This window comes from Aethalodelphis obliquidens, unplaced genomic scaffold, assembly GCF_003676395.1.
Source record: "Aethalodelphis obliquidens isolate GAN/ISIS:26980383/991018 unplaced genomic scaffold, ASM367639v1 scaffold14, whole genome shotgun sequence".
NCBI lineage: Eukaryota > Metazoa > Chordata > Mammalia > Artiodactyla > Delphinidae > Aethalodelphis > Aethalodelphis obliquidens.
Window position 1 is genome coordinate 3,400,442 of NW_020837958.1, and position 27,994 is coordinate 3,428,435.

A 27,994-nucleotide genomic window follows, 5' to 3' on the forward strand; every position below is an offset into this window, starting at 1 on the left:
GTTGCAGGTTCTCCTGTTTCATCGGATGCTCACTTAGTCTCTCCTGAGGAGCCTCCCCTCTCCCCACAGGTTGTGCCCATTTCCCACTGCCTTCTTGAGATCTCTCCCAAGGGCACCTCGACTCAAACCATCCCCAGCCAAAATCATAGCTGTCCCGCGCCCCCCCCCCCCCCCCCCCCCCCCCCCCCCCCCCCCCAGCCAAAACCAGAACTGCCCCCCCCCCCCCCCCCCAGCTACCTAACTTGCTAAGTCAGAAAGCAGGAGTCAGATCTTCCTCTCTCCCTCAGTCTTTGACTTTGGTCACTTCTACCTCTCAGAGAACTTGTCCACCCAAAGCCCTCCCCACAGCCTACAGCCCCTGCCCTCACCTCCTTCCACGCTCCGCCCTGGCCGCTCTGCTCCTTGCTCTTGCTTGAACTCGCTGGGCTCTGCTGGTACTGTTTCCTCTGACTGGAATCCAGCTCCTTCTGCAGACATCAGCCTGGCTCACTCCTCTCCATCGTTCAGGTCTCTGTTGCATTACTGGAGGCCTTCCCTGACCGCCCTCTGTAAAGTCACACTCCCCGTTCAACCTCTCCACTGCATTACTGTTCTTCACTGCATTTTCCATCATCTGACATGTATTTGTTTATTGGCTCTTGCCACACCAGAACGTAACTACACGAGAGCAGAGACTGTTATTACTGCTATACCCCTAACAACCAGCACGCGGGAAGTGCTCAGTATTTGTTGGGTGAATGACTGCATTTCCACTACCACCCATTCCCAGCCACCTAATTGATTTCCCCACAACTGCACCTTACCCACTAATCCTCTCCAGTGGTCTCTTCAATCATGGATCTGATCGTATCATTCCCCTGCTCAAAACCCTTCAAAGAGCCCCGCAATGTCCTGAGAATAAAGTCCAAACTCTTGAAGCAAGGCCTGTGTGACCTGACCCTGCCCCCCTCCCCTCATTCTCTGCTGCAGCCATGCTGGTCTCAGGGCTCACACCCAGGGTCTCACACCATGGGGCTTTTTCACACGCAGCCCCTCACATCCCCACCTTCCCCCACACCTCCTCAACCAACAAGTCACAGCTGAAATGCGGGACACTAGAGTGTGGAGGTTAAGAGCCTTACTCCAGTGCTAAACTACGTGGATTTGAGTCTCAGCTCTGCCACCTAGTAGCTCTGTCACCTTGGGCAGGACACTTACAGCTCTTTGTTCCTGACTGTCCTCATAACTATCTCACAGGATTGCTATAGGATTACAGAAATAAACTCACATAAAGGACTGGCCCACAACAAATGCTGTTTATTATCATTATAATTTCTTGGGGACACCTTCCCTGAGGCCCACAAGTGAACCCATCCCACTAAACACACCCACAGCACCGGGGAGTGCTCCTCTTTAAACTCTTACTGTCGTTCTTTGCCCCTTGTAGACCTGAGCTCTGTAAAGGGCGCTGCCTCTGTCTTGTCCACAGCTGCGTCCCCAGCACCTCGGGCAGGCCAGGCCCGCAGCTGATGAAGCATGAAACACATGTTCATTCCTCGCTCTTTCCCTCAACAGGGCTGCCTTCGGCCAGATACAAACAAGGGTGCAGACCCGCCCTAACCACCTCCAATGAGTCTGGTGTCCTTCAGCACAGAACAAAAACCAACCTCACAGGCCTTCGGTGGTGAGAAAAGCTGCCCAAATAATCTAACGCCTGACTCAGAGACTTGTCAGCGGAGTGTCTCTGGCCTTTTAACCTTCACAAGTCATTCCGTTTGGTTCCAAATAGAAATGCTTGTCCTTCAGGGAGCTGGATGGGAGTGACTATTCCAGCACTAAGCACGCCAGCAGGGTAACAGTGCTGCCTGCGACCTGGCTACCTCACTGGGCAGGGTCACTTCCACAACGTTTAAAGAACAAGCACCTTGAGGAGTTCCCAGGGAGGGTGGCAGGACAAGCTCTCCTGGAAGCTGATAAAAAGATCTCACATCTAGAAGTGGTTTACCTTATTAAGAGTCTTGGGAAACAAAGTGGTCGTCCATAAGCAGGAAGGGGAGTCCTCGACCTGCTTCTCATACACTAGTCTCTATCAGGGAACCCAAAGAGAAAGATCCAGACACCCAAGCTCAGAAACACCAGTCTTTATACAGAGCTCTGCTGAGGGAAGCTGAGGGTGGTCAGGTGCCCGTCTCCACCTCTACCACTTCTGCCCAGGTGCTAAAGCCCACGTCCTTATGGATGAGCACCAGGCTGGGAGCAGGACTTGGCTCCTCGGGCACCACAAAGCACTTATCCTGGCTCTCGGAAAGGGTGACCTCGAAGACGTCCGGGGCTGGGGACCCGCCCCGTTCACTGCATGTGTCCAGTAGTTCTGGCTCGGTCTGCAGGAGCACCACGGTGGGCTCAGAAGAGGCAGGCGGCACACAGGGTGGGCTGGAGGGTGCCTCGGGCTGATGACTGAGCTGGTGCCGCTTGAGGCTTTGGAGGAGAGTGTAGCCCATGCCACAGGTGGGGCAGCGGTAGGGCTTGTCGGCCAGGTGGGATTTGAGGTGGCGCCTCAGCTTGGTCGCCAGCGTGTAAGCACGGCCGCACTGGGGGCACGGGAAGGGCCTCTCGCCTGAGTGCAAGCGCTCGTGCGCGCGCAGCGTGTGGGGGTCCCGGAGGGCCTTCCCACACACGGGGCACAGGTGGGCCTCCCCAGTGTGGGAGATGAGGTGGCGCCGCAGTTCAGGCAGCTGGGGGAAGGCTTCAGCGCAGTGTGGGCAGCGGTAAGGGCGCTCCCCTGTGTGCAGCCGCAGGTGCCCGCGCAGGCTGCCCCGCTGGCGGAACGCCCGGCCGCAGTGTGGGCACAGGAAGGGCTTCTCCCCCGTGTGGAGCCGCATGTGGTTCCGCAGGGAGCCCTGGTTGGCCAGGGGCCGCCCGCACACAGGGCACGGGCACGGGGCAGGGGTCGCTGGCACCTGGTGTGTCTTGCGATGCAGCCGCAGGGAGGGCCGGCGGGCGAAGGCCTTGCCACACTGGTCGCAAGCAAAGGGCCGGGCACCCGAGTGTACAACCTGGTGCTCTCTGAGGTCTCGCCGGGTGCCGTAGGCCTTGGTGCACTGAGGGCAGGGGAATGGCCGCACCCCACGGTGGCCCAGCATGTGGGCTTTGAAGCTCTCCTCTGAGCTGTAGCTCTTGCCACACTCGGTGCAAAGGAAGGGCTTGTGGCCCGTGTGCACGAATGCATGCTTCTTCAAGTGGCACAGCTGCAGGAAGGCCTTGCCACACTCGGCACAGCGGTACCGTCGCCCCCGCTTCGGAGAGCCTCCCACCGGGCCAGGGGCGCTCCGCAAGCATGCGGGGAAGCCAGGGTGCTGCTGCTCTCCACTCTGCTGGGCCCCGGGCTCTGAGGTCTTCACTCTGGGTGGCCGTTGATCACTGGGGCTACGCAACTTCCTGACTAGGTAAGCACGCAGCTGGGGGCCCCTGGCAGAAGATGAGGAACTGGCCTCACTGCTCTCAGGGCCCTGCTGGGGAGTGGAGCTGCTCTGAGGTTCAGGTGGCATCTGGGTCTGGGGTGGGTCCTCCTCATCTACACGGCCATCCTGAGGCAATGGGCCGAGTGGCTCGCTCTCCTTGGAAACTTCGTCCTGGATTCGGGGCTTAAGTCCAGGGCTCACTGCCTGGATGCGGGGCTGTGACTGGTGACCAGGATCTGCAAGGCAAGAGTGGGGTGCTGGGCTTAGTAGAGACTGTAGCAGGGGGTCACGGTGGTCTCACCAGGAGATTATAGGAATATGTGTCTTCCCCTCCTCAGCCCCTGAACTGCAATGGGAGCAATGACACCAGTCTCTTCCCTGGAACATGAGCCACACACTCTGTTTATCTTTCTGTCCAGTTTCAGGTGCCTTCTGGGGAGGCTCTCCTGGGAACCATAGTGTCTAGACATCTGGATAATTTCTAGAGAAAGGCCATTCCAGAGTGCCCTTGTTCTCCCTCTGGAGACATGCACTTAGGATGAGTTGAGACCACCACCTCCTCACTTTAGGTCACGTGAAAATAAAGGAATCCCCATCCCCAGCCCAGACAGAAAAAACATAAGAAAACTGGAAACCTTATACACAACTTGCTGTCTTTGTCAGTGTGACCTTACTATTCCAGAAAACTTAACTCAGGAAGATAAAACTTGCAAATATCTATACAGTTGACCCTTGAAAAACACAGGTTTGAACTGCACGGATCCACTTATACGAGGATTTTTTTTCAACAGTAAATACCATAGCACTACATGGTTGAATCCACAGATGCAAAACCACAGATGTGAAATCTTGGATATGGAGGGTCAACCGTAAGTTATACTCAGATTTTCAACTGCCCAGAGGGTCAGTGCCCCTAACCCCCGTGCTGTTCAAGAGTCAACTATATTGTTCATTCCAAGGATAAGACTGTCACTCTTTAATAAAAAGCATCAGATGACAGTTTACATCCCCAAACTCTCTGAACCTCTTACCTGAAAATTCTAGCCTTGCTGTCTCCACAAATCCTAAACTACTATGTCATGATCCTTACCCAATACTGATTGAGCCCCGACCCCATCCCACACTGAAAAATCCACCTTATACCAGACTTCAAAATTTCGATAAATATCCAGGCTTTGCCCTTCCCTCTCAGAAATGCTACTGTTCTCCCCTACTGTCTTACGCCATAAGCTTTGCTTTGTCTTATCAACAGGTTTTTTTGGTGATAATTGGGGAAGCCAGCATTTATTTGACACATACCCATGCAAGGTTCTGCTGCATCCTCCCTGGGGGAGGCCACTTCCTGTTGTACAGCAGACTCCACTTCTGTCACCACAGCCAAGGATGCCTCTTCCTCTAGCCTGGGCTGGGTGGGGCTCAGGCCCTCCGAGGGAGGCTGGGGCCACATCAGCAGCTCAAAACCTGGCAGCACGACCCGGTACACCTGCAGGTGGAGCCTCTCGCTGATCCGCACTGGGGCCACGTTTCCCTCACCCTCCAGCCTTCCCCGCTGCACCAAACTGCAAAGCAGAGCAAGAGTTAGCTCAGGAGATCCCCTTCAAGTGGCCCTCCCTGAAAGCCCCAGATCCTGGGCAGTCTGAGTCCTAAAGGATCCCATGCCTTTGGAACACTCACTGCAAAGATCCCTGGGTGGGAACCAGAAGCCAGCTTCTGGTTCCATCCCATGCCACAACAGAAAGCCTCAAAGGAGCATCTTCACTACATACTCTCCTGTAACTTACCTAGTCCAGCCTGAACTCTGCTCACAAGCACACACATCTCCCCATGGGCCTAGTGACACGTCCTGAAATAAACCAATAAAAGTCTTTCTCCCATGTGTTTGAGGGGACCAGGGTGAAACAAACAACAAAAAAACCCCTGATGTAACCTCTCCTGAGACAGGTCTAAGATGAAGCCCCTAGAAGGTTAATGGTCTCTGGTCTGCCTCTATAGGACTATGCCGTTCGAGTTTTCATTCAATAAAGGCCAAAAAAACTGTCCCCTCACCTCCCTCCCAAAGTGTGGTGAATGACTGAATTGCACATATTATTGCCTTTCAGTGAATACCAAACAGAAGAAGTAGTAAGAGGTACATCAACTTTAAATTTGTTTTTCAGGACTTATGCAATGAAATCCTTTACCTGTGCTTTTTCAACTTTTGCTCCAAATAATCCTGGAGAATTAAAATAAAGGAAACGGCCATTCCTTTATTTTACATATGAGTTAAACGAGGCATGCCATCTAACTAGCTATGTGACAAAGCTAGGATTTGATCCCATGGCTTTTTTTTTTTAAATAAATTTATTTATTTATGTTTGGCTGCATTGGGTCTTCCTTGCTGCACACTGGCTTTAGTTGCTGCGAGCAGGGGCTACTCTTCGTTGCGGTGCGTGGGCTTCTCATTGTGGCGTCTTCTCTTGCTGTGGAGCACGGGCTCTAGGCATGTGGGCTCAGTAGTTGTGGCTCGCCAGCTCCAGAGCACAGGCTCAGTAGTTGTGGCGCATGGGCTTAGTTGCTCCATGGCAAGTGTGATCTTCCCAGGCCAGGGATCAAACCCGTGTCCCCTGCATTGGCAGGTGGATTCTTAACCACTGTGCCACCAGGGAAGCCCCCCCATGGCTTTCTAATTCTAAAAACCTTTGCTCTTGACTTTCGTCGTCATTGCTGACACTCTACCAATCCAACTTTTTTTTTTTTACATTTTGGCTGCGCTGTGCGGCCTGTGGGATCTTAGTTCCTGACCAGGGATCGAACCCGCGCCCCCCGCGGTGGAAGCGCTGGAGTCTTAACCACTGGACCTAGGGAAGTCCCATCTACTAATCCACCTTTTAATAACTTTTTGCACCTCCTCGGCTACCGCAAGTGAGGGGATGAGACAGTCCCTGAGAGAGAGGGCATAAACCATCTCCTATCTCTTGAAACACCCTGCATCTTCTAACGAACTGGAGAGTTACCGAGAAACGTCTGATCAAAATTTTCAGTCACGGAGACGTAAAGCCCTATCCCTCAATACCTCCTTCTGCTTTGTTTTCACTCCATGGCCCTTCTGCTCGGAGACAGACTCCTCTTCCAGTGGCCCCCAGAGCAGTCCTGGCTGCAAGGGTTCCCCAACACACCAGACCCCCAAGCGCTGCTCCTTGATGAGTGAGGGGCCAAGGGCCAAGCCCCGCGGGAGGCTCTTTAGAGCGAGGATGGCTCGGGTGGGTCCGGGCGAGAGATCTTTGAGTCCCTGTGCACAGCCTTCTCTGGAAGGGCTCCATCCTGAGTCCGGGCCCAGGCGTGGATCGGGGGCTGCAGGGACAGAGAAAGACAGTGAGGAAGCGGCCCAAGAGGTCGTGGGGCGGGGAAAGGTGACGGAGAAAACCGAGGTCCAGCTAGGCCTCAGGAGTCTGAGGAATATGTAAGGGCTCCAAGGGGGCCCCGGAAAAGTTTGAGGCGGTTCGAGGGCTCTTAAGAAGCTCCCAGAGGTTCTGAGGGCACCGGAGGAGGATGCCAGGCTCGGGAGGAAAAGGGTCGTGGGGGGAAAGGGTTGACCAGAGAACGTCAGGAGTATCTAGGCCAGGGCCGAGGGTCGGAGACATCGCAGGTCACTCACCGAACTGCAGTCTCTCCCACTCCAAGGGCAGCTCCTCCGCCGCCTCCATCCCGGGTCAGAAAGCCTCCCTCCGCCGGAAGTGAGACTCACCTTCTCAGCTCCCCCCGGAAACAGTCATTGACTACCAAATTTCCTTTCGGGAAAGAATCGTAAGAGTGAGACCTCATTGGTGCGCAGGACTGGGAGTTTGGCAGTAGTAGTGAGGCAAATCTCTGTCCGAGAACATACGAGTTTAGAATTCCGGAGGTCCACTAGGGATTTGAGTATCCGGTAGAGAGGAACTAATTGTTTCAAGGGCTTCCTTTTGGGAGGGACGAGTCGGACGGTTATACTGTCTCTCCTCCAGGCGGGCACGTAAGCGGGCTCGTAAGGAAGTGGGCGGGGCTCCTGCGAAGGCCATGTTTGGGCCGGGCAGTGGGTCGGAAGTGGGTCGGAGGTGTGGCGGAAGTGGCTGGGGAGTGAAGCGACAGGGAGGGGGTGGTTCCCATTCGACCGCGTAGCCGGATGTTTGCCTGTCCTTGACAGGCGTGGCAGAGGGAGCGGTGCCCCACCACGGTGAGCTGCGGGGCGCGGGGTCTCCCTGGGAGGTGATGGGGGAAGGAAAGGGACTGGCCTGGTCTTCTGAAGGGATGGGGATCCGGATGGGGAGGATCCGACCGGAACCGAGGAAGGGAGCAAGGGTGGAATGGGCCCTGGGAACCTGGCCTTCCTGCTGCGGGGATTCGGCCCGCCTCGAGGGTCTGAAGTGAGAGGACTTTGCTTCCTTGCTGCCTTCTTCCTGGCCTCCTCGCTCGCTGTCATTGAGCAAGCTCGTGGGAAGGGGAAGTCTCCCTGGTCCGATCTGGGGAAGAACTAAGACCAAGATATTTGGGGGAAGTATTCCACCTTTGCCACTTATTAGGCCACACTTTCATATCTATTTCTTAATCTGTGAAATGGGATAATTACACCCAATCCGGGTTTTGTAAACCATGAAGCTCTATGCAAATGTGATTGTAGTTAAAAGTTTTGCTGTTGTATTGTGGGATTTGCATTTTCACAATTCGGGAGCCCCAACTAGGAGGGCGATCCCCAGGCCAGAGAATACGATTTTAAGTTGTTACTTCAGTTGTCCATGGAGGAGATTAAAAGAGAAGCTTTACTTTGCCCTTTTGCAGAACTTTCAGAATCTCTTGAATGACAGTCCATTAGAGAAGTATTGAGGGATTGACCTGCACAAAGCGACCACCTTAAGGTAGACATGGATTAAAATCTTGACCTTGCTGTATGACCCTAAGCAACTTGCTTACTTTTTCGGTCCTCGGTTTCTCAAACTGTAAAATGGGTTTAGTAATACATACCTCACTGGTGCTGTTGTGAAAAGATAATTTGTATCCAGTTCATGGTGGTTGGTTCCCTTTTCCTCTTAGGATACAAATTGATTTGTTCAGTCATTCAGCAAATGACTGAGCATCAACTCTGTGCCAGATGTAATTTTGAGTAGGCAGGGTTTCTTAAACGGGAAAGAGGGCCTGTGAACCCCTTAAAATTTCATGCAAGATTTCATGCATGTGCTGATTTTTCTTAGGGAAAAAGTCCATAAATTTCTCCAGAATTTCAGAGAGCTCTAGGACTTCCCAAAGGTTAACACGCCTGCCTAAAGTGATTCTTGAAGATTATTGTAAAGGTAGAGATTTTACCAACTGAGAAGGGAAAAACTAATCTGACAATAAGGATTATTTTGCAGAGTGGAGCAGGACTTGTAAGTGACAGGAGTCTTAGGCAGCTAGGATGCTTCATTTCTACTACTTTATGTTACAATTGCCCTGCACTAGCTTCCCTCCCCCTCCCACTGAGTGGGAGCTGAGCTTCTGGGCTCACAGAGGGCAACAGCTGTGTGTTGGAGGGTAGTGAGGGAGGCTAGGCTGGCTGGGAGGTGGAAACAACTGTGATTAGTTGGGCTGGAAAAGGAGTTTATGGGGTGGGGGAGGGGTCAGTTCTGGAAGAACTGACAAAATAGAAGAGTTACTGGAAGAGGTGGAGTTCAAGCTCATCTCCCTTTTAGAGAGTGTCCCTCTCCCTCCCTCACACATACTTCAACTCCCAGCTGTTCCTTCTAATCCCGTTGTTCACTTCAGCACAAGTAATTTAGAATGCTGGAGAATTTGGAGAATTATATTTCTGGGAGGAGCCTTCACTTCTGTAGATGAGGAAATTTAGGCCTAGATAGGAAAAGGACTTGCTCAGCATCTTTGCAACTCAGTCAGGACTATAATCCAGTCCTCCATGTATCTCATCCCATGTTTTTTTCACTGCATCAAGCACCCACTCTGTGCAGAAAGACTTCTCTGGAACTGCTGTGGGCAGGGCAGAAGGAGCTCTTGGTGCCTGGGCAGTAACCAAAAAGAAGGGATGGAGAGAAGGCTCAGGCCTGGGGAGGGTTACTGTGAGCTAAATTCTGTCCCTGTTACCTGGCCAGGGGCCCCTTTGGGGGAGCCCTCACAGCTTCCTGGTTGAATATGGGGAGGAGCTTATAGCTGAATCAGGTGTGGATTTCTCAAGACTGAGGGCTGCTTGGAATGGGGAGCTGGGGTGAGGGGTACAGCAGCACTCGCTAGGAGATATGCATTCCCAAACAATAGAGAACGTCTTTCTCTGTGTTTGTGGTAAGGGACTTGTATTTTGGTAGTGAGCAGTGAATAAGGGTAGCAGATAAGGCCAGAGGAGAGGAAGAGGAAGAAAAATAAGTGGGTTTTTTTGGTTTTTTTTCTGGCTGTTTGGCGGCTCAGTTTTGCCTCAGGAGCTTCAAACAGCTTTTGCTGCTGAATCAGTGTGGTTGCCCTGGTAACAGGGTAGTTGTTGCTAGGTTGTTGCTAAGTAAGTAAGTACGGAGCTGCCGGTTTGCCATCCGGATGGAGTCTTTGCTGTGATGTGCGCAGGCGGTTGTCACATCGCTCAGAGGTGTTCAGGATCTGGAGCTGGGCCCACAGTTCTCCTCTCTTCTCCCTACCCACGCCTGGGTCTTGTCTGTGCTCCTTATCTGCCCTGCTGATTCTGTGACCATATATGTCATTTTTTGAGGCCGCAGGAATGCACTGGACTTAGAGCAGCCTCTTTGGGGTTGGACGAGTGGGTTGAATTGAAACTCCCGCCCTCACACATATGGTGAGCTTGTGAAGGGAGAGGGATTGGCTTCCGGTTAGGGCTGAGGGCAGAAGGTGCCTCCTCCAGGCTGCACTCAGCCACATCCACGAGGCCACACCCCAGACCTGGGCAAACCCAGTTGCAGAGTTGGCTCCTCTCCCTCCCCGCATGCAACAGCTGTTATTCTGTTTTCCACCTCCTGGATCTCTGGACTCTGGGTGTCATGGGCTTCCTCCTTGCCCACCTGTATCCCCCAGTCCTTAAGGTGGTCTGTTGATCTTTCCCACCTTGAAACTAGTGTCAGGAGCTCCCCCCAGAGTAGATTGGGCTTGGGAGCCTCCAGGAGCCTGCAGATTGTCACAGTGACTGGCAGGAAGATTCCATTTCCTGCTCCTCATTCCTGTCCTGGGGCAAACCCAGCTGGGCCCCTTGGCCATGGCCTTTTTTTTTTTAGGTCTTATGGTCTCTGGCTACCTCCTCTTCCCTGGGCCAGGAGTGACGGATGGAGTAGCCAGGGCCACAGCTGACCTTTTTCAGGCAGGGGTTTGGAGCAGCCCTGTGCTCCTTAGATTCTTGCAATATCTCTTCTCCATCACTGCTGGGGCCTGGGAAGCTTCTGTGCTCTATGACCCTGGAGGAGAGGGGCATGGCCCTTGAACCTCTGCAGCTGGGACTGCTCGACTGAACCAGCTGGGTGGTGGGCAGTGCAGGGCCTGGCACCGCTCTTCCTTATGCAGCTGGAGGGCCTGAAGGCAGGCGCTGAGTTGTGCCATCCTGTGCCCCAGCTGCCTTTTCTGGCAACATGCCAGAAAAGTGTGGAGCCAGGAAAGCCAGGAGGAGCTACATGGAGCTCTTGGCAGGGATGAGGAATGTTGAGGAACAGGGACAAGGGAGCTTGGAGGAGGAAAGAGTGGGAGCAGGAGGGCTTGCTGTAGAAGTTATGGGTGAAAAGAGTGTGTCACTGACCTGCCAACTCCCTCCTGTCCCCCAGGGTTGTCTTCAGGTTCTGCAGCGTGAAGCTGTGGGGCAGAGGCTCGGCCATGGACCCACTCTCAGAGCTGCAGGACGACCTGACTTTGGATGACGCCAGCCAGGCTCTGAACCAGCTGAAGCTAGCCTCCATTGATGAGAAGAACTGGCCCTCAGACGAAATGCCCGACTTTCCCAAGTCAGGTGGGTACGGCTGGATCTCAGCAGCCATAAGCGCCTGAGAAGGGAAGACCCCTTTCCTGTGCAAGGAAGACCCCAGGAGGACAGGATGTGGGCAAACAGACCAGCCCCAGGGTGGGGCTGGGAGCACAAGCCTTACTGGGGGGAGGGCCAAAGAGCACGAATCTCAGGGAGAAAATTGTGCCAGACCCCCAGATGATCCCCTGACTTTGCTGTGTTCCTCAGATGACTCCAAAAGCAGCTCCCCGGAACCTGTCACACACCTGAAGTGGGATGACCCTTACTACGACATTGCCCGGCACCAGATTGTGGAGGTGGCAGGTGAGCACACCCAGCCTTGCACCTTTTCCCTCATAGTCTGCATCCCTGGCTTAAGGAAGCCAGGCCCTCCTGCCTTAGGGGAAGGGGCTGCAGGGGAGGGGCCGCTCTGACCCCTGACCCTGGGGCTATTGAGGCTCCATGTGTCATTCATTAAAAATACAGACTTGATTGTGATGGCCACTTGGTCTGTTCACCAGCAACCACAACCTGACCTGTGACCTCAGCATCTCCACTGGCAGATGGCATGTGGGAGGCACTGTGAAAGCCCTGGGTTTGATTTCCAGCTCTGCAGTCTGAGCTCATTCCTTCCTCACAGGGTTGCTGAGAGGATGACAATGGTGAACGTATATCAGGACCTAGCCCACAGCCAGAACGTAGTTGGCCCTCAATAAGTGTTCATTCAGCTCCCTTCCCTTTGCCCTCAGGTCAGCTTTTCTTCCCCATCAGTTATTGGGGAGCAGGGAGGTGCCAGTCCCTCCGGGGAAACCGTACGTCCAAGGAAGTTTGGAATGGCAGAGCCTCCTTCCAGCAGTTAGGAGGCACATGACTCCTGGAGCATCAGGTTCCCCGCAGATGTGCTACCCTGCTACGAATGAGCGCAGAGCCCCCCCTTGGGTCTTGGCCTCAGTGAGCTCCCGCCCTCTTGTTCATAATGCAGGACCCAGAAGCCTCCAGGAGCAAGGGAGGTAGCAGAGATGTTGATGACCTGGTTTCTGCCTATAGGGTCCTAGTGCTAGACGAAGAAATTGGAATTGTAGGATCCTTTGTCTCTTCTTCAGCTGTAAGCAAGGATGGCAGCACGGCCCTGCCCTGAGGCATTGGGGTGGGCAAGGGGAGCCAGGTAGCTTGTGGCCCCTGGAACCCTGAGTGGTGCTGGCTGAGGGGGCCCTGGAGGCATTCGGCCATAGGGAAGCAGCAGGGAGCTCCGTCTCTCCTGAATGCTGGGCTCAGGGAGGGATGGGGCAGTTGAGAGGGTTGTTCCTAATGTCAAGGTGTTTCCTTGGCATCTGTGTTCCTGATGCCTGCCCTGGTCTGGATTGGAGGACTTGGCTATGGCCTCTGTCACCCCTACAGAAGCAAGGCTGAGAGTTCTTTTTTGGCCTGGTCCTGCCCTGAGTACAGGAGAGTCACCTGAAGGCTCAGAACTTTCCTCACGCCTAGAGATGGACCTGACTGGGGCATAGGGATGTCTGATGTGAAGGAGTCTCTCTGCTGACATCCTCCTGGCTATGTGGCCAAGTCACAAGGCAGAGCAGGGAAGACTGCCCCCATCCCCACCAGGGGACCCCTGCAAGCAGAGCTGCAATATGTTTCTGTCTCTCCAGGGTGCGATGAGCCTGAGGGGGCCCAGCCAGGTAGGTGTGTAGGTGTGTTCCTGGCTCTCTGTGCTTGGCCTCTCTGGGCTGTGGATCAAGAAGGGCTCTTGGTGGAGGCCAGGTGGATCCAGCTTAATTGCAGCCCCACTCCGGGGAGCTGGGAGCTGGGAGCTGGTGGTACTTGGGAGCTGGAAATAGCAGGGGATTTATGGGAGGTTTGACAGGGTGGGGACTGTGTGGGGAGCCCACACATCCAGAGCCCAAAGGGGAAGGAGCTCCAGGGGAGGGGGGGTCTTGTCCATGGGGGTCGTGGGGCTGGCTGTAAGCAATGGCCGGGCTCGAGTGGTGGCTCAGGGCCCCTCTGGTGGGGTGTCCCCCATGTGTGTGCCTCTCTGACTGCTGAGAAGAGTTTGGATTGGCACTGCCAGAGCAAGAGTTGTTTGATGAGGCTATGGTGACTTCCTGGGAGGCCAGTTTCCTGGCCTTGGAAACCAGAGAAAGAGCCCACGTTAGAAGGGAGGATGTGTTATGTCCCCAACTCCTCTGTAGCCTCTGTTCTCCCTTGCTGGCAGTTGCTGTCATGCTCCACGGTCAAACCTGACTGGTCCACATGGGTTCTTTCCAGTGGTGTACTGGTAAAGGTTTAATAGTCTGCCCTCCAGAAAGAAAAAAAAGAAAAGGCTATTATTTGTATTATTTGTAACACGTGCAATTTCTAACTACAAATAGCAGATTTCTAGCTACCAACGATGATGTCAGCTGGCTTGCACTATTCCTGACAATTTCACATTTTAACCAATGTGCCCCAGCCCCCCACCTCCCATCTCCTTGGTTGGCCTGCTCTCAGGTCACGGGAGTGTGCTGGTCTGGCGGGTCCCAGAACGCCTGCTGGAGGAGCTGCTCTGTTGCTGATTAATACCCAGGTTCCCCTGGGAAGTTCCTGATCCGTATCTTGGGAATGCAGAGGTTTCATTCTCTGGCGGCTGGTCTTTTCCTGGTGCTTTCAACAAACGCTGTGCCTCCTTTTTGAGCCCTCTCCCTCAGTGCTCTGGAGCCACCAGTGCTGCCAGCTCCTTCTTTCCCTTCTTTTTCCAGGGTAAATCTGTTTGAATCTTCTGAGATGAGGAGGGGACTCCCAGGCCTTTATACACATGCTTCTTGTAGGAGCCGTTACCCTGCCTGCTGGCAAATGCCCGAGCCACTCAAGGACTTGGGCAATGGGACTCCACTCCAGGGAGGAGAGGACGGACTAAGCCCTGGGGTTGCCCATGTCTCGTTCTTTGCTAGTCTGGGAGTCTTGCCATCCAGTCCCTCTCTGAGCCCCCTCCTTTGTCCCCCATCCCCATCCTGTCTTTACTTGGCATGCATTTATAAAACACCTACTCTGGGAACAAGTCCAGTACTCAGCACTGAGGATTTTTTTTTTTAATATTTATTTATGCCTGCGTCAGGTCTTAGTTGAAGCACGCGGGATCTTTCATTGAGGCACGTGGGCTTCTCTCTAGTTGTGGCGCATGGGCTGCAGAGCATGTGGGCTGTGTAGTTTGTGGCATGCAGGCTCTCTAGTTGAAGTGCGCGAGCTCAGTAGTTGTGGCACGTGGGCTTAGTTGCCCAGTGGCATGTGGGATCTTAGTTCCCCGACCAGGGATCGAACCCGCATACCCTGCATTGGAAGGTGGATTCTTAACCACTGGACCACCAGGGAAGTCCCCAGCATTGAGGATTCATTGAGGAACAATGCACATTCCCTCCTTCAAGGAGCATACAGTCCAGGGAAGCAGTTCTTGAAACTGGTCAGGAGTCCTCCTTGAAAATATGAAAGGTGTGGACCTCTTCCCCAGAAAACACGTGCACGTGCTTGTAATATTTTTTATATAACATAATGACATTGGTGGATGCCCATTGATGGAAACCTGGTTGAGAACCCAATTTCCTGTTTACAAGTTGCTGGGGCAGCTGAGCGGTGGAACTACAGGCCTCTGGCCTCTCACCTCAGTTGCTTGCTTAACCAGTTACCAGCTCTTTAAATACCAGAGCTTTGTGAGCTCAGACTTTCTGCTCTGCCTAAGTCCTCAAAGCTGCCGGCCAATGAGGGCTGCCTTACTGTTGGAGGGCAGTGATGAAGAGAATCTTTTAGAATCCTCCATGCTCCTCCCAGTGTTTTCCGCTATACCCTGGGCGTTTCCTCTGCTTAGAGGGGAGTAGACAGATGATGTCCCTCCGCCCCACAGGCTCATAATAGAAGGCCCAGGGGTTTCTGAAGCTCCAGATTGTCCACGAGGGTGGGCTGGGCAGTCTAACCCTTCATCCCTGCCCACTGCCAGTCTGCTCTTTCTCCTGTCAAAGCCTATGGGAAGTGAATCAGAGCAGGCCGCAGAGCCACCCCCAAGTGGCCTGGAAGGAACCCAGCGCCTCAGGATCTGGTCCAGGGTGTGGAGGGGAACAGGTGACACCTGGTCTTTCAAAATAGACCTGCTGCTGGATGGAGCTGCACCATCTCCTCCTCAGACATACCTGCAGAGGGTTCTCTGCTTGTTAAGTCTGGAGAAATTCTGCCCCAGGCTTTGGGAAACTGTCCAAAGCAGTCTCATATCCCAGATAACATGGTGAGCAAACTCAGAAATAGAACCGTGCATACCGTGTAATGCCGACCTGTGACAGGCTACCAGCGTTTATTGAATACCTGTCACGTTGCTGGGCTCTGGACCATCTGGACATTTAAAGATGGACAAGACAGTCCCTGTCTTTGAGCTGCTCACAGCCACTAGAGGAGACAGACACATAAATAGTTATACAGGAGAGTCAGTGTTGTGACAGAGACGGGTGATGGTTCATGCTGGGAGCTATGAAACGGGACAGCTAACCTGCCTGCGGGGAGGAGGAGGGGACACAGGCTTCTGGGAGATTATGCCTGGGATGAGTCTTAAGGATTCAAAGGAGTTAGCCTAGAGGAGGGGAGCAGAATTGCCTAGAGGAAGTCTGTCTGGCATGAGAGACAGAGGCTAAAGCCACCTGCTGCGGACTGGGCCGAAGGTGTGCATGGTGTGAGCCTGCAGAGGGGGTTGGCGGGGCCAAGCCTCAAAGTCCTGTGAGCCTTTCTAAGGGGCTTTTATACAGCTTGGGGTGGGGTTCAGGAAGAAAGAAGTCAAGGCAGGAGAGTCAAGGGCAGGTAGATGCTTCTAATTCTCCAAGGCTAGAAGCTGGGGCAGTTTAGAAAGGAGAACGGAGCCTCTCTCTGGGCTTGGTGGGCCAGGCCTCAGACCCTGACCCAGGAAATTCTTGGAGGGTCCTGACTAGGACCTTTGGCTAGGGTCAGCAGAGACTAGGCAGTGTTCTGGGTGGAGATGGAATCACTGGAGGGGTTGATCCAGAGGCTGGACACAGTGGGAGACTGCTGGGAGTGAGGCAATAGCTCAGGCCAGAGCACCAGGCTGCGCCACCAGCAGGGACTGGGGCCATGCTGCCCACATTCCAGAAGCCTTCCTCAGCCCCTCCAATGAGTCTTGCCCCAGCCCTTGAGAAAAGGGTCAGAGCCTTGGCAACCACTTTGGAAAAGCACTGAGTCCTGGGTTAAGTCACTCACTGACCAAGAAGGATCATCAAGATCATGGTTTATTTAACATGGAGAAGACACTCAGCAAGTTGTTGGGGAATCCCTGAATCCTCAGAGGTAGAAGGAGGACAGACTGTGTGGGCTGTGTAAGTGGTCTTTTTATTTGCCTGTGAAGCAGTGGGGATTAGGCAAGAATGACTCTGGAGAGGTGTGAGGGTAAAGATAAAGGGAAGGGCCCTGGGACATGGGGGAGTGGGGACCAGGCCTTGTCCCCATCGAGCTGTGCTTAGAGTCCCTGGTTCACACTGATCCTGGAAGAGCATCTCACCTTGGGAGGCTGTGGCATATGTCTCAGGAGCTCCCCAGCTTCATGACAAAGCCAGATGGTCAGATCATGAAATAGTGACTAGTTTTGGACAGACATCCCTCAGTGGTTACACTCAAATGAGCACCTTCCCAAAGTGTTACAAACTCCTCTCTACTCCATGTTTTTTAGAGTATCCTTAATGAGAAAGGAATGATTTTTAGAAATGTCCAGAGGTCAATCAACTGTGGCAAATAATTCTGGCAGTAAAATCAGAAAGTGTTGTTAGTAGTCAAAAACAAGACATGACTGTTAAGTAATCAGACTGATTTCCTCACTGGCCTCAGGCTTTCTGAGAAGGTAGCTTCAAGAAGTTTTTTAAATACAGGCTGCTTAGAGGAGATGCTTCTGGAATAGGTGTGGAGTTTTAAGATGATGTACGGCAAGGTAACAGTTGCTTTGGTGGGTGTGACTCTTTTTGTTTTCTTAGTTATGGTGAAATTTATATAACATAAAATTAACCATTTTAGGGGCTTCCCTGGTGGCGCAGTGGTTAAGAATCCGCCTGCCAATGCAGGGGACACGGGTTCAAGCCCTGGCCTGGGAAGATCCCACATGCCACGGAGCAACTAAGCCCGTGTGCCACAACTACTGAGCCTGTGCTCTAGAGCCTGCGAGCCACAACTACTGAGCCTGCGTGCCGCAACTACTGAAGCCCATGCGCCTAGAGCCCATGCTCCGCAACAAGAGAAGCCACCACAATAAGAAGCCTGCACACCGCAACGAAGAGTAGCCCCTGCTCACCGCAGCAAGAGAAAGCCCGTGCACAGCAACAAAGACCCAACACAGCCACAAAAAAAAAAAAAAAATTAACCATTTTAAAGTGTATACTTTGGTGGTATTTAGTACATTCACAATGTTGAACAACCACCATCTCTATCTAGTTCCATCATTTCATCCATTTCATCCATAGTTTCACCCATACCAACCCCCATAACCATAAGCATCAATCCCTATTCTCCCTCCCTCCCAGCACCTATAACCACTAATTTGCTTTCTGTTGTTACAGATTTACCTATATAGCTCATATAAATGGAACCAAACAATATGTAGCCTTTTATGTCCAGCTTCTTTCACTTAACATCATGTTTTCAAGGTTCATTCACAATGTAGCGTGTATCAGTACTCCATTCCTTTTTATAGCCAATAGTCCATTGCATGGATACACCACAGTTTCTTCATCTACCCATCCATTGATGGACATTTGGGTTGTTTCCACCAGGCATGACTTTTTAAGAAGTCATGTTATTTTTTTGTGCCCCAGCTCTGTAGCCCTGAGACCACCTGTCCCTCTTTCTTCAGTGACACACCCTTGAGTGCAGGCACCTGCCCAGAGGTCTGTCCGCATGGGCCACTCTGGCCCCAACGCTAAATGGTACAGTCTCCAGGCCTGGCCCCTTTCAGATCCTCACCTGACTTCTCTTGGCTTATTCATCCACTGTGCTCCACCTTTCTCCACACCTAGGAGATGACAAGTATGGGCGGAAGATCATTGTGTTTAGTGCCTGCCGAATGCCCCCGAGCCACCAGCTGGACCATAGCAAGCTCCTGGGGTGAGTACCCATGGGGAAGTGATGGAACCCGTGCTCAGATCCCCACTACGGCCTGGAGCCATTTTCCTTATTGTCCCTTCCTGCCCCGGGGGTACCAAGCCACCTCCCTCAAGGCCTCCCCTCTTCTCCTGAGGGATATTGGGAGCGCTGGGCTAGGTGTCAGATCTGGTTTCTAGTCCTGGAAACCATCTGTGTGACCTTGGAAAGTGTGTTCATCTCTTTAAGCCTCTTTTTCTTCACTCTTCTTGGGGAATAATAATACAGCCCTTGTTCCTCATAGGAGTGAGATACTGCATTTGAAAATGCTTTGAAAAGTAAAATACCATCCAAATGTGAGGACTGATTATGATAACGATATGGTGCACTTCTGAGGCAGTTGCAGTTGTTCATCATTTACATGAATAATTAGTGTTATTTTGTGCCAAATCTGGTGCCAGCAACTTCTGTACCTATCCAGGTTCTAATAGCTAAATACAGGTAATAGCTCTGTTTGGTCTAGAAATCTGATGCAAGTCCAAAGGCTGATTGAAAGCAGGAGTTTGACAGACTGTGTTCTGATAAGTGTTCATCGTTGAGCCACCACTAGGCCAGTGCTGGGTCCACAGCAGGTGCGGGATCCCTGGAGGCAGAGCCATAACTGACTTCCTCCTGAGGCTCCTCAGTGTGTGTACAGTTTCCATCTTGCACTCCTTTCCTGACACTTTAAAGCACTTCCTGCAATTGCAAATGTCTGCCCCGCCCTTACCAGCTCTTTGGGATCCTGAATGGTTGTGTGTGTGGAGGGGCTGTTGTGGGGTTGGGGACAGTCCGGGGCTACAGCAACAGAAGGGGAGGGCCTGACTGCAGAGCCCGTGCAGTCCTGTGAGCCAGGGCCAGGCCCGAGTCTCTCCAGCTTTGTGTGAATGCTTTCTCTCTGGTCTCCTGAGCCCTCCTCCCACTGCTCCTCCACCGTGCAGGCAGGCAGAGCCTGCTCCAGGCCCGACACGTGGCCCAGCCAGGAACAGACCAAGAAGCCCAGCCTGAGGGTGGCTGAGTCACCTGTCCCCCTTTCTGGATTTATTGTCACAGTATTTGACAAGGCAGGTGACAGACTCCTGGCCAGATTATGGGCTGAGTGGGAGGAGGTCAGAGGAGGTGGATGGGAAAGCACCCAGCTTTCAGGAGAGAGCGTGCTGAGCAAGGCAGCCTCCACTCTGGGGCTTCGTCTGCCTTCGGGAAGCCCTCTGTCACCCATCCTGTCCATCCTCCACTCCTTCCCAGCGGGATCTCCCCGCCACCACCTGGCCGGGCAGGGAGGTGCTTTCATCATGCATCAGTCCTGTCATCTTGTTTTCAGTCAGATTATCTCAGACTTGGCTTTTCCCAGCTGTCCTGCTAGATCTGGGGGGTTGAAATAGAAAGTACCTGAAGCTTGGATGCAGAAGACCAGTTAAACTTCAACTCTGCCTCTTACCAGCTGTGTGCTTGGGGTCAGGTCTCTCCTGAGCCCTGTGAAATGCCATTGTATTCATTTGTAAAGTATCACAGATTTCAAGAATGTAGAACAATGTAGATAGCTATTAAGAAAAAATACAGACAGCAATAAATAAAGTCTCCCATAAACCCACCACCCAGAGAGAAAACCACTGTTAACATTTTAGTGTATTCACTTCCCATTTTTTCTATAACATATACAGAACTCTATAGTCAGTTTTGTATCTTACATAATGTTTTTATATTCTGAGCATTAAACATTCTTCAAGGATATCCTTTCAAAAAATTTTGACATATGTGTATCCAGAAAAGTGAACACATTATGTATACTACTTGATGAATTTTCAAAAACGAAATACACCCATGTCATCCACACCTACAAACTTCCCTTTGCTCTTCCAGGCAGTACCCCAAAGGGTAACCACTGTTCTCACATCCAACTTCACAGATTGGTTCTGTCTGCAGAAACATCCTGTGAGGTATTCTATTTATAGATCTCCTGTAATTTATTTAACCAACATTCTGTTCTTGGACACTTACTTTGCTGCTCATTTTTCCCCCCATTATAAAACAGGCTATAATGAACAGCCTTTTACAAAAACATTTCTGTTCATCTTTGATTAGTTCCTTGGGATAAATTCCTGGACATATTTTTATCAGGTCAGAGTATGAACATTTTATAGCTTCTGATAAACATCAGTTTATTGACCTCCAAAAGGTCATAACATTCATCAAAGGATGAGTGTATTTTCACTACAACTTTTGCTATTTTATTTATTTATTTTTATTTATTTTTTGCGTGGCATGCGGGATCTTAGTTCCCCAACCAGGGATCGAACTCATGCCCCCTGCAGTGGAAGCGCAGAGTCTTAACTGCTGGACCACCAGGGAAGTCCCTAACTTTTGCTATTTTATAGTTGCAAAATGCCATCCTTTTATGTGACAGCTCTTTTCAAACTGCAAAGTGCTCAATGTGTGTAAGGGGTAAATTACTGTATAGTGATAATGATGGGAATCAAGATAATAAATCCAGCATAAGACACCTCACATGTCCGCCAGTGCTGGCACCCATGGACCAATGTTTAGGTTAGCCTCTCTGGGATAGGTCAGGTTGTGTCTGGGCACTTAGTCACATCCTTGGGCACTTCCCAAGGCTCCTTCCCGGGCTTCCCTGGTGGCTCAGTGGTTAAGAATCCACCTGCCAGTGCAGGGGGCACGGGTTGGAGCCCTGGTCCAGGAAGATCCCACATGCCGCGGAGCAACTAAGCCTGTGCGCCACAACTACTGAGCCTGCACTGTAGAGCCTGCGAGCCACAACTACTGAGCCCATGTGCCACAACTGCTGAAGCCCACGAGCCACAACTACTGAGCCCGTGAGCCACAACTACTGAAGCCTGCGCGCCTAGAGCCCATGCTCTGCAACAAGAAAAGCCACCGCAATGAGAAGCCCACACACCGCAGTGAAGAGTAGCCCCCACTCACTGCAACTAGAGAAAGCCAGCGCACAAAAATGAAGACCCAACACAGCCAAAAATAAATTAACTAATTAAATAAATTTAAACAAAAGCCGTCAGATTTCTAATTAATAACTGTAAGCTTTCCAAATCATTAAAAAAAATAAAAAGGCTCCTTCCCTCCTTTCCCTCCTCCCCTCCTTTTCCTCCTCCCCTTGGAAGCCCTTAGCATTCCTGCATGCCCAGCCTCCCAGCCTGGAGTGGTGTTCCTGCTGGGGCCTGGGAGCTGTTGGCCAACCAGAAAGAGGGTTTTCCACTGGGCTCCTCTCCCTTTCTGGAATTCATGTTCACTCAATTCATACTTCTCCACCTCAGGTGGGCCCAACACCCGTATGTGTGTTTGTGTTGGGTGGTAGGTATTGTGTTGTGAGCATAGGGAACTTGAGGTGTGGGTCTTTGGTCCACAGAACGTCCAGTGACTGGAGCAGGGGAGGGGACCCTCTGACCACCCTGATCCCCTTTCGTGGGCACAGTGTTCTACAGACAGCGCTGGGAGTGTAAAAGGCAGAGCTGTCCCATGATCAACAAGGCGAAACTTGGAGTTAGTTCACCTCCAGTCTCCACCACAAGCTGTGTGACCTCAGAGAAGCACTTGACCTCTCTCAGCCTCACTGCCCTCGCTCGTAAGAAGGGGATAGTATTGGCCTCCATTATAATGAGGAAGGCACGAGATATTGCATACAAAGTGCTTGGTAGACACTAAGAGCTTAATACTGGTAAATGGTGACTGTCATCATTACTGTTGACTCAGGGCAATCCTGTGAGTGAAATGTTATTCCCATTTTTACTGCAGGTATGTGAGATGGCTCCAGTTAGAGTCCTGGTCTCCTGACTCCTAGTCAGTGCTCAAACCTGAGAGCTGCTGTTGTTCTTATTATTCCTCCACGCAGCCCAGCCACTACCTCGTTCCTCCTCCACCCCAACATGGTGACTGATTATGCAGCCAGAACAGACAGGGCAGGAGAGGGGCTGGCGGAGGCAGGAGGAGGGGATTCCTGGGGCACTGGTTCTGTCTTAATGGGGCCCCACTTGCATACAGGGCAGGCCTGAGTGGGGCTCATCTCTTACAGATACCTGAAGCACACCCTGGACCAGTATGTGGAGAGCGACTACACGCTGCTCTACCTGCACCATGGCCTGACCAGCGACAACAAGCCCTCCCTCAGCTGGCTCCGGGACGCCTACCGGGAGTTTGACCGCAAGTGGGTTAGGGCCTCGGAGGAGCTCCAGGGCCCGGGGTCCAGCAGCTCTGCCAGGTTCTGGGCTGCCCTCTGCTTGGGCAGGAACGTATTCCATGCCGGGGGAGGCGGGTCCCCCCTACCTGGGTAAACTAAACACAAAGAGTCTCAAGTTGGAATGGCCTGGGCTTCAATCCCAGTTTCTCTACTTACTCGCTCTGTGACCTTTCATCTTACTTAACCTCTCTGAGCCCGTTTCCTAATCTGTAAAATAGGGCAACAATGGCACTTACCTCGAAGGCTTACTGTGAGTCATCAAATCAGTAACTGTACATTAAGAGCTTAGCTCTGTGCCTCTCCTACCATGCCCACTCCTGAGTTCCCCGTTCTGCCTCTGCAGGTACAAGAAGAATATCAAGGCTCTGTACATCGTGCACCCCACCATGTTCATCAAGACCCTGCTCATCCTCTTCAAGCCCATCATTAGGTGAGTGGGCCCAGGGCGGGGCACTCGTCTCTTGTGCTTCCCCTTGAACTGTGAAGCAGATACCTGAGGAAGCCAAGCATACTGGGGACCGACCACTTTGGGGCTAGGCCTCAGTCTGATCTGGGTGGGCTGCTGAGGAGAAAGTGGAGGCTTGCTGAAGCGGGCCTACCCTGGACCCATACCCTTTCTTCCATCGGCAGCTTCAAGTTTGGGCAGAAGATCTTCTATGTGAATTACCTGAGTGAGCTGAGCGAGCATGTGAAGCTGGAGCAACTGGGGATCCCTCGCCAAGTGCTCAAGTGAGACTGCGATGGGGGCTGTGTGTGCCCACCGGGCACACTGTCCACATATATCATGTTTGTGGGGGTAGGATGTGCTGGCCAAGGGGAGAAGCAGCCTTGACAGCGCCAGGATACACAGGGGAAGCAGATGTGATGAGTAAGGGGCAGCACATGGGGTCAGAGCAAGTCCAGATCCCGTATCTGTCACTGAAAAGCTCTGTAACTGAATCTCTTTAAAGTCTTCACTTCTGTGTAAAGCTGGGTGGGTGGGAGGACTGAATGAGGTTATCCATGTAAGATAGCACAGTAAGTGCCTGACAAACAAGAGGTGCCACAGTGACTGCAGAGCCAGGTGGGGGCCCTGACCCTCCCCGCTGCTTCCCCAGGTATGATGACTTCCTCAAATCCACCCAGAAGAGCCCCGCGACAGCCCCCAAGCCCATGCCGCCGCGGCCCCCTCTGCCCAACCAGCAGTTCGGGGTCTCCTTGCAGCAGTGAGTATGCGAAAGGTGGGCGGGGCTGGCACCTGGGAACCAGGAGGACTGCAGACCCGTCACTGCGTTGTGCCCACAGCCTCCGGGAGAAGAACCCAGAGCAGGAGCCCATTCCGCTCGTGCTGCGGGAGACCGTTGCCTACCTACAGGCCCACGGTGAGTGCCAGGGAGCCCTCTCCCATCGGGAAGCTGCTGGGCAGGGCTGGGCAAGGTCCCACGTGCGCCAGCACCCACACTGACCCTGACCGGGACCCCAAGACACAGAATGGGTGGGGAGTCCGCACGTTGCCCCAGAGCTCTGAGACTCACCAGGCCCCACTGTTTCCCAGCTCTCACCACTGAGGGGATTTTCCGGAGGTCGGCCAACACCCAAGTTGTACGGGAAGTGCAACAGAAGTACAACATGGGTGAGTGGCCCCAGGGATGTGTCGAAGCCCAGAGGGCCAGTACAGATCATGCGCGTGCACACGTGTGTGTGTGTGTGTGTGTGTGAGTTTTCTGTGGCATTTGGTATAATTACATGGGTCTCACTCCTGCCTGGTTGTCCCAGGCCTACTTTCTCATAGGTCAGTCTTCTGGAGCCTGGGTTCAGGGTCATTCAGAGGCGAGGAATAACTGTGGTGTGTGCTCGGGGGCCCCACTCCCCAGATGGCCTGACCCTGTGCCCCCTGTCCCAGTGGGAGGAGGAGGCTTGTGGCCAAGGGTGAAGTCAGGCTGTGGGGCCTGCTTGGCCTCCGGATTGGCTGCTGGTCTCCAGGCTCGGCCCAGCTCCTCCCCTCCCCACCCCCCAGGGCTGCCTGTGGACTTCGACCAGTACAATGAGTTGCACCTGCCAGCGGTCATTCTCAAGACCTTCCTCCGGGAGCTTCCTGAGCCCCTGCTCACCTTTGACCTCTACTCCCACGTTGTGGGCTTCCTCAGTGAGTGCCCCTCTCCCCCTTCTCCAGCTTCTTCAGGGTGGGGTTGCAGCTGAACTCAGAGCAGGTGGGTTTGGCCTGTCCTTCAAGGAAAGTCTGGTTGGGTCTTCCCCCTAGCCTCATGACAGGGCTTCCCGAACCAGTCCAGCCATGGGCCCCTGTGACCTGGGCCCCCCTTCCTCATAGACATTGATGAGAGCCAGAGAGTGGAGGCCACGCTGCAGGCCTTCCAGATGCTGCCCGAGGAGAACTACCTGGTGCTGCGTTTCCTCACTGCCTTCCTGGTGCAGGTGAGACCTCAGCCTGGGCCTCTACCACTTACCTGGAGGAGAGAGGGAGGAGGAGTTGCCGTGGCTGCTGCTCCTGGGTGTGGTTGCCAGGCGTGGGAGGCGGCGTCTTTGGCTTCCTGCTGCAGCCCCCTGATTCCTTCCACAGATTTCTGCCCTCTGTGACCAGAACAAGATGACCAACACTAACCTGGCTGTTGTCTTCGGCCCTAACCTGCTGTGGGCCAAGGATGCTGCCATCACCCTCAAGGCCATTAATCCCATCAATACCTTCACCAAGTTCCTCCTGGATCATCAAGGGGAGCTGTTTCAGCCCTGACTCCAAGGGGCTCTGAGCCCAGCCCCTGCCCCACCCGCCCCCTTCTCTGATAGCCCCAGTTTGGACTCTTCCTCTTGGCTTCAGCCTTACGGGAGCCCAGGGCTCCTGCCCAGAAAGGGGCTGTGAGCCCCCTGGAGACAGAAGCTGGAGCCAGCCAACTGGACAGCTCCTCCTCCCCTCCTGTCCAGCCCACCTCACCGGCCCCAGGGGCCTCGCTGTAACCACAAGACGTTTTTCTTCGCCTTATACTTCTCACTGCCTCTTTGGATCCCTGGCTCCTGCCGGGCTCTGCAGAGCTGGCCTTGGCTCTTCAGGCAGGAGGACTGGCCCCAGCAACTGCTTGCTTACCTGCTTTCTCCTGCCTCTTCCCCTGGCAACTGGAGATGCCAAAATCACTGCCGGCTGGGCTGGTAGCTGGGGCTGGTCCTCCCCTTCCCGACTGCTGGGGAATGAAAGGCTGAGCTGGCCTGGGCTGGCCCTGCTGTGACTCCTCCCTGTCTGGGTGAAGGCCTGGTTGCAAGCACCCTGTTCCTGTCCTCCCCTCTGGTGGCTCAGCCTCTGGCATTTACACAGTTAACGAATGACAGCCTGGAGTCCTATGTCTGCCTTCTCTTCCACACATCCTGGGTCAGCCTTTCCCAAGTGGTACTGCCCCCAGGGTGTCTTAGCCCCCTGGTTCTGCCAGGACTGGCAGCTTGGATGACAGGGCTGAGTCCCAGCATCCATTCAAAATAGACACCCCACTCTCACCCCTGAGAGCCTCCTAGTGTCTGGTCAGACCACTGACAACCAGTCCCTGCCCACTCCACCCCCCATGCCTTGCCTCCCCTCCCTTCCTACTTGGACAGATCCTTAGGCACGTCTGTTGTGGAGTCACACCGGTCCCTGCTCTGGCCAGGGGTGACTCAGTGCCTCAGGATCTGGGGTGGCTCCTTCCTCCAGTTTTGGACTCCTGGAGGGGCTGGGTAGAGATTTTGCTAATTAGATTGGCCCCTGCCAGGTAAGTTCTAGCAACCTCCCCTTGGACTCTGATGATGATGGATATCCCTCTTTCCAGCTGTCCCTTCCTGGTGAACCACCTTCCTGCAGCCCTGGCCAGAGCCTGTACTGTGGCGGTCCTCACTGACCAGTCCTGCCTCATCTGCGAGCCGGGTGTGGCCTGGGCCTGACCTCACTGGGCTCTTTTCCCAGGACACTAGCATGTCAGGAGTCCCAAGGCCTGGTGTGGCTGCTATCAGTCCCTGTGTCTCCAGGCCAGGCCCAGGCTTCTGATTTCTGCCTGCCTTCCTTTGTATCAGGTGTTGCTCAGAGCCCCATTTACTGGGGAGCCTCGTGGGTCTATTTGGTCTCTCCCCTATCCACCCCCAACTGGTCTTTACCTGGGGGTGGGGGGACTTGTACAGTGAATCAAGTATTCACATTCACAATGACTTCCTTGGCACCAATCATGTATTTCACCTTTGCACTTTTTATACTTCAATAAAAATGGAGATGGAAAACTGCCCATCTGGCTGATAAGGAAGTGGGCGTGGAGGCTCATAACTGGGTGGGAGGTGTGGTATGGCTGCGGAAGAAGAGCAGATAGGGGCTTCAGGAAGTCCCCTCCCCAGTCAATCTGACCCCTTGCTCATCCTGCTTACTTGTGAGCCGGTATGAAGCCAGCTTTCTGACCATATTCCAGGCTTAGAAGTGTGAACAGTCCCCTTCCTTTTTGCACCTATACATTCCAACTGGCCACCAAGTGCTATATCCTAAAGCCAGGACCTCTCTCCCCCAAACAGAGCAGACTGTGGTGGACCACAGCACAAGCTTTAGAGTGAGACCAGGGTTTGAATCCTAGTTCCATCACTCACAACCAGCTCTAACTGGTAATTGTCATGTAACTGGTCCCACGTCCGAGACTGTTGCTTCATTTCTCTGAAGATCAGACACACAGTCATCCCTATGTGTGGGGGACTGGTTCCAGCCACCCGACCCCGTGACACCAAAATCCAAGGATGCTCAAGTCCCTTCTATCAAGTGGTGTAGTATTTGCAATATAACCTACACACATCCTCTCTTTACATCATTTCTAGATTACTTATAATACCTAATACAATGTAAATGCCATGTAAATAGTTGCCAGCATGCAGCAAATTCAAGTTTTGCTTTTTGGAACTTCCTGGAATTTTTTTTTCCAAATATTTTTCTATCCAAGGTTGGGGGAACTCTCGGGTGTGGAACCCACAGATGCGAGGGCCGACCGTAACGTATACACTACATAACAGAATGAGTGCCCAGTGGGAACCAGAATGATGGTCATTTCACAGAGGAATGAAGTGATAGTCCCAACCTTGTACAGCCGCCAGGGTTGGAACCCTCATCTCCCAGCCATTCCGGCCCTCCCCACCCCGCCCCTCAGCCTGAGAGCCTTGGCTGTTTCCACCTGCCACCTAGTCACGTGGAGGCTATGAAAGATCCAGCTTTCCTCTTTCGAGCAGTTTTGCTTTGCTTTAAAGGTTAATGTGGTAAAATTTACGTTACATGTATTTCACTACAATTGAAAAACTAAAATGGTTTGTCACAGGGAG

The 27,994-nt window shown here is 53.0% G+C and overlaps 2 protein-coding genes across 6 annotated transcripts; one reads left to right on the plus strand and one right to left on the minus strand.

Annotated features, from left to right (window-relative positions):
• Positions 1-1,273: 1,273 nt before the first annotated feature.
• ZNF408 (zinc finger protein 408) lies at positions 1,274-7,574 on the minus strand. Its single transcript, XM_027114811.1, has 5 exons — positions 7,075-7,574; positions 6,493-6,770; positions 5,222-5,283; positions 4,740-4,999; positions 1,274-3,676 (listed from the first exon to the last, which is right to left on the minus strand). Exons 1-5 carry the CDS (start codon positions 7,121-7,123, stop codon positions 2,157-2,159), a joined length of 2,169 nt encoding a protein of 722 aa, XP_026970612.1. The 5' UTR covers positions 7,124-7,574; the 3' UTR covers positions 1,274-2,156.
• On the plus strand, positions 7,522-26,942 carry ARHGAP1 (Rho GTPase activating protein 1). 5 transcript variants are annotated; one of them, XM_027114826.1, is made up of 15 exons: positions 7,531-7,629; positions 8,232-8,308; positions 11,189-11,370; positions 11,593-11,688; positions 13,014-13,043; positions 18,387-18,474; positions 22,532-22,663; positions 23,040-23,126; positions 23,327-23,425; positions 23,794-23,901; positions 23,981-24,057; positions 24,231-24,308; positions 24,693-24,821; positions 25,005-25,108; positions 25,254-25,568. In XM_027114826.1, the coding sequence occupies exons 3-15, from the start codon at positions 11,238-11,240 to the stop codon at positions 25,422-25,424; spliced, it is 1,332 nt and encodes a 443-aa protein (XP_026970627.1). In that variant the 5' UTR covers positions 7,531-7,629; positions 8,232-8,308; positions 11,189-11,237; the 3' UTR covers positions 25,425-25,568. The 5 variants fall into 5 exon arrangements, with proteins under 5 accessions (XP_026970630.1, XP_026970632.1, XP_026970627.1 ...); XM_027114829.1 differs by lacking the exon at positions 8,232-8,308 and having other exon boundaries at positions 7,522-7,629; XM_027114830.1 differs by lacking the exon at positions 13,014-13,043 and having other exon boundaries at positions 7,533-7,629; positions 25,254-26,942.
• The last annotated feature ends 1,052 nt before the right edge of the window (positions 26,943-27,994 follow it).